Below are 2,865 nucleotides of genomic sequence, written 5' to 3'. Positions count from 1 at the left end.
CCATACAAACATAATAACTACACCATACACACATAATAACTACACCATACACACATAATAACTACACCATACACACATAATAACTACATCATACATACATAATAACTACACCATACAAACATAATAACTACACCATACAAACATAATAACTACACCATACACACATAATAACGACATCATACAAACATAACTACATCATACACAGATAATAACTACATCATACACACATAATAATAGCATTATACACACATAAGAAGTACATCATACACACACAACAACTACATCATACACACACAACAACTACATCATACACACACAACAACTACATCGTACACATATAATAACTCCATCATACACTCATAATAACTACATCATACACACATAATAACCAGCAGTATAAAGCATGTTCCCTGGGTGTGTGAGTTAAAGAATAATGGTGCATCAAAAATGGGGGAAAGAACTTGCACATCGCTCTGCCTAGGAGTAACACAACCTTCAGGAAAGGAGGAAGCCAAGGCTTCAGATTCTGGAAAATGCTGGAGATATTATGGTGTAAGGTAGGGAGGGAGATAGTGGGTATTGCGATAGTTGTCTGCGTTGGTGTGTTCTCCTACCTGATCTCCTCATTGATGGCATCCAGCTGCTCCTGCAACATCAGAGCCAGAGTCTGTGCATCTGATTGGCCGCTGGGTGACAGGAGGACGGAGCTAACATCATCATCTAGGTCTGACTCAGCCTCCACGTCACTGCCCAGGAGGTGACTGACACTGCCACGTAGAGACGAGTATTCCTGCTCAAACACCGCACACACCTGTAGGGTAAGTACACAAACACACACACACACTGTTAGACACCGCACACACCATTACGATAGATACACACACACACACACACACGTTACACAAGGCATACACCTGTACGACAGTTACACATTGCACACATCAGATTACACACAGTCTGCTCAGATACCCAAACAAATCCACACTCACACCTCATATATTTAAACACTTTATAAACACATTGATAAAGACATACCACTTACATCACACATACGTACGTCCAAGGTAGCAGGGGTCAGAGAGAGAAGCATTGGTTAGGTGAGAGCTGTATGTAATGAGGGACAAATGCAGTGTGTTAAGCTTAACAACCATCAGCCATATTACTGCCCTCATCAGGGCCATCAGATCATCAGCCATGAGGGAGAAGAGGGGAAGAGAGGAGGAAGAGAGGAGACACTAACAAAAGGGAGGAGATGGGGGCATATGTGGAGAGGAAGAGAGGATATGTGGTGTTTCATGACATAGCTTGGGATGGGCACAGAAATTGGACACACAGGCACAGGGGAGGGTACCAAGTTTGGCACAGGTGTGTGTGTGGTGGGTATGTGGTGTACGTGTGTGTGTGCTTGTGTGTATGTGGTTACCTTGTTGGGTTCGTTGCGTAGCGCTGCCAGGCGGCCCTTCTGTGCCCGTCTGATGACAGCAGAGCTGTAGTGTCCATCCTGCCCTTCTACCACTGAAAAACGCAGGTCACTGGCACTGCCCATGTGAGACCTATACACACACATACATACAGAGAAAACCTGGTCAGTATAGGGTACTAGTATGGGGCAAGTGTGGGACTAGTGTGTGTGTGTGTAGTGTGTGTGTTAGTGTGTGTATGTCTGTGTACCGTGGGTGTGATCCATCTCCAAACACTCCACTCCGGCGTTTCAAGTGGTCGATCTCATTCCGCAGCTTCTCAATCTCACCAATCAGACGCTCCTGACGAAGAAAGGCATTGTGGAATGGAACAACATCAATGTCCAATCACAATATTTGTAACAGTTCAACTCTCATCCAATACATGTGACTATCCATAATTTGTCTGTCATGTTTGTGCGTGAAAAGTTTCAATGAATAGAACGTTGGACGCATAGAGGGATGTGTGTTGTATTGTTCATGTATTGTGTGTCCAGGCCTGACTCACCCTGGTGTGTTGTTCATGTGTTGTGTGCCTAGGCCTGACTCACCCTGGTGTGTTGTTCATGTGTTGTGTGTCCATACATGTGACTATCCTAATTTGTCTGTCATGTTTGTGCGTTGAAAAGTTTCAATGAATAGAACGTTGGACGCATAGAGGATGGTGTGTTGATTGTTCATGTATTTGTGTGTCCAGGCCTGAACTCACCTGGTGTGGTTGTTCATGTGTTGTGTACTAGGCTGACTCACCCTGGTGTGTTGTTCATGTGTTTGTGTGGTCCAGCCTGACTCACGCTGGTTGTGTTTGTTCATGTGTTGTGTGTCCAGCCTGACTCACCCTGGTGTGTTGTTCATGTGTTGTGTTTCCAGGCCTGACTCACCCTGGTGTGTTGTTCATGTGTTGTGTGCCTAGGCCTGATCCCTGGGTGGTGTTGTTCATGTGTTGTGTGTCCAGGCTGACTCACCTGGTGTGTTGTTCATGTGTTGTGTGCCTAGGCCTGACTCACCCTGGTGTGTTGTTCATGTGTTGTGGTGCCTAGGCCGCTGACTCACCTGTTGTGTTGTTCATGTGTTGTCTGTCGCAGGCCTGGACTCACCCTGGTGTGTTGTTTTCATCGTGTTGTGTGTCCAGGCCTGACTCACCCTGGTGTGGTTGTTCATAGTGTTGTCCTGTCAGGCCCTGATCACCCTGGTGTGTTGAAAATGTGTTTTGTGTCAGCGCTGATCACCTGGTGTGTTGATCATCGTGTTGTGTGCCTAGGCCTGACTCACCCTGTGTGTTGTTCATATGTGTTGTGTCCAGGCCTGACTCCCCTGGTGTGTTTTGTTCATGTGTTGTGTGTCCAGGCTGACTCACCCTGTGTGTTGTTCATGTGTTGTCTGTCCAGGCTCCTGACCACCCTGG

The 2,865-nt window shown here is 46.1% G+C and overlaps 1 protein-coding gene across 1 annotated transcript in view; it reads right to left on the bottom strand.

Moving 5' to 3' along the window:
* The window catches only part of ppfia4 (PTPRF interacting protein alpha 4), a 108,799-nt gene that overhangs the window by 13,216 nt on the left and 92,718 nt on the right, over window positions 1–2,865 (bottom strand). The window contains 3 exon segments of the mRNA XM_070445825.1: window positions 615–811; window positions 1,424–1,553; window positions 1,672–1,763. Coding sequence (XP_070301926.1) covers window positions 615–811; window positions 1,424–1,553; window positions 1,672–1,763 — 419 coding nt within the window.

Source organism: Salvelinus sp. IW2-2015, linkage group LG11 (assembly GCF_002910315.2).
Source record: "Salvelinus sp. IW2-2015 linkage group LG11, ASM291031v2, whole genome shotgun sequence".
NCBI lineage: Eukaryota > Metazoa > Chordata > Actinopteri > Salmoniformes > Salmonidae > Salvelinus > Salvelinus sp. IW2-2015.
The sequence above is the reverse complement of the archived record's forward strand: the minus strand, read 5'-3'. Positions and strand labels throughout refer to the sequence as shown.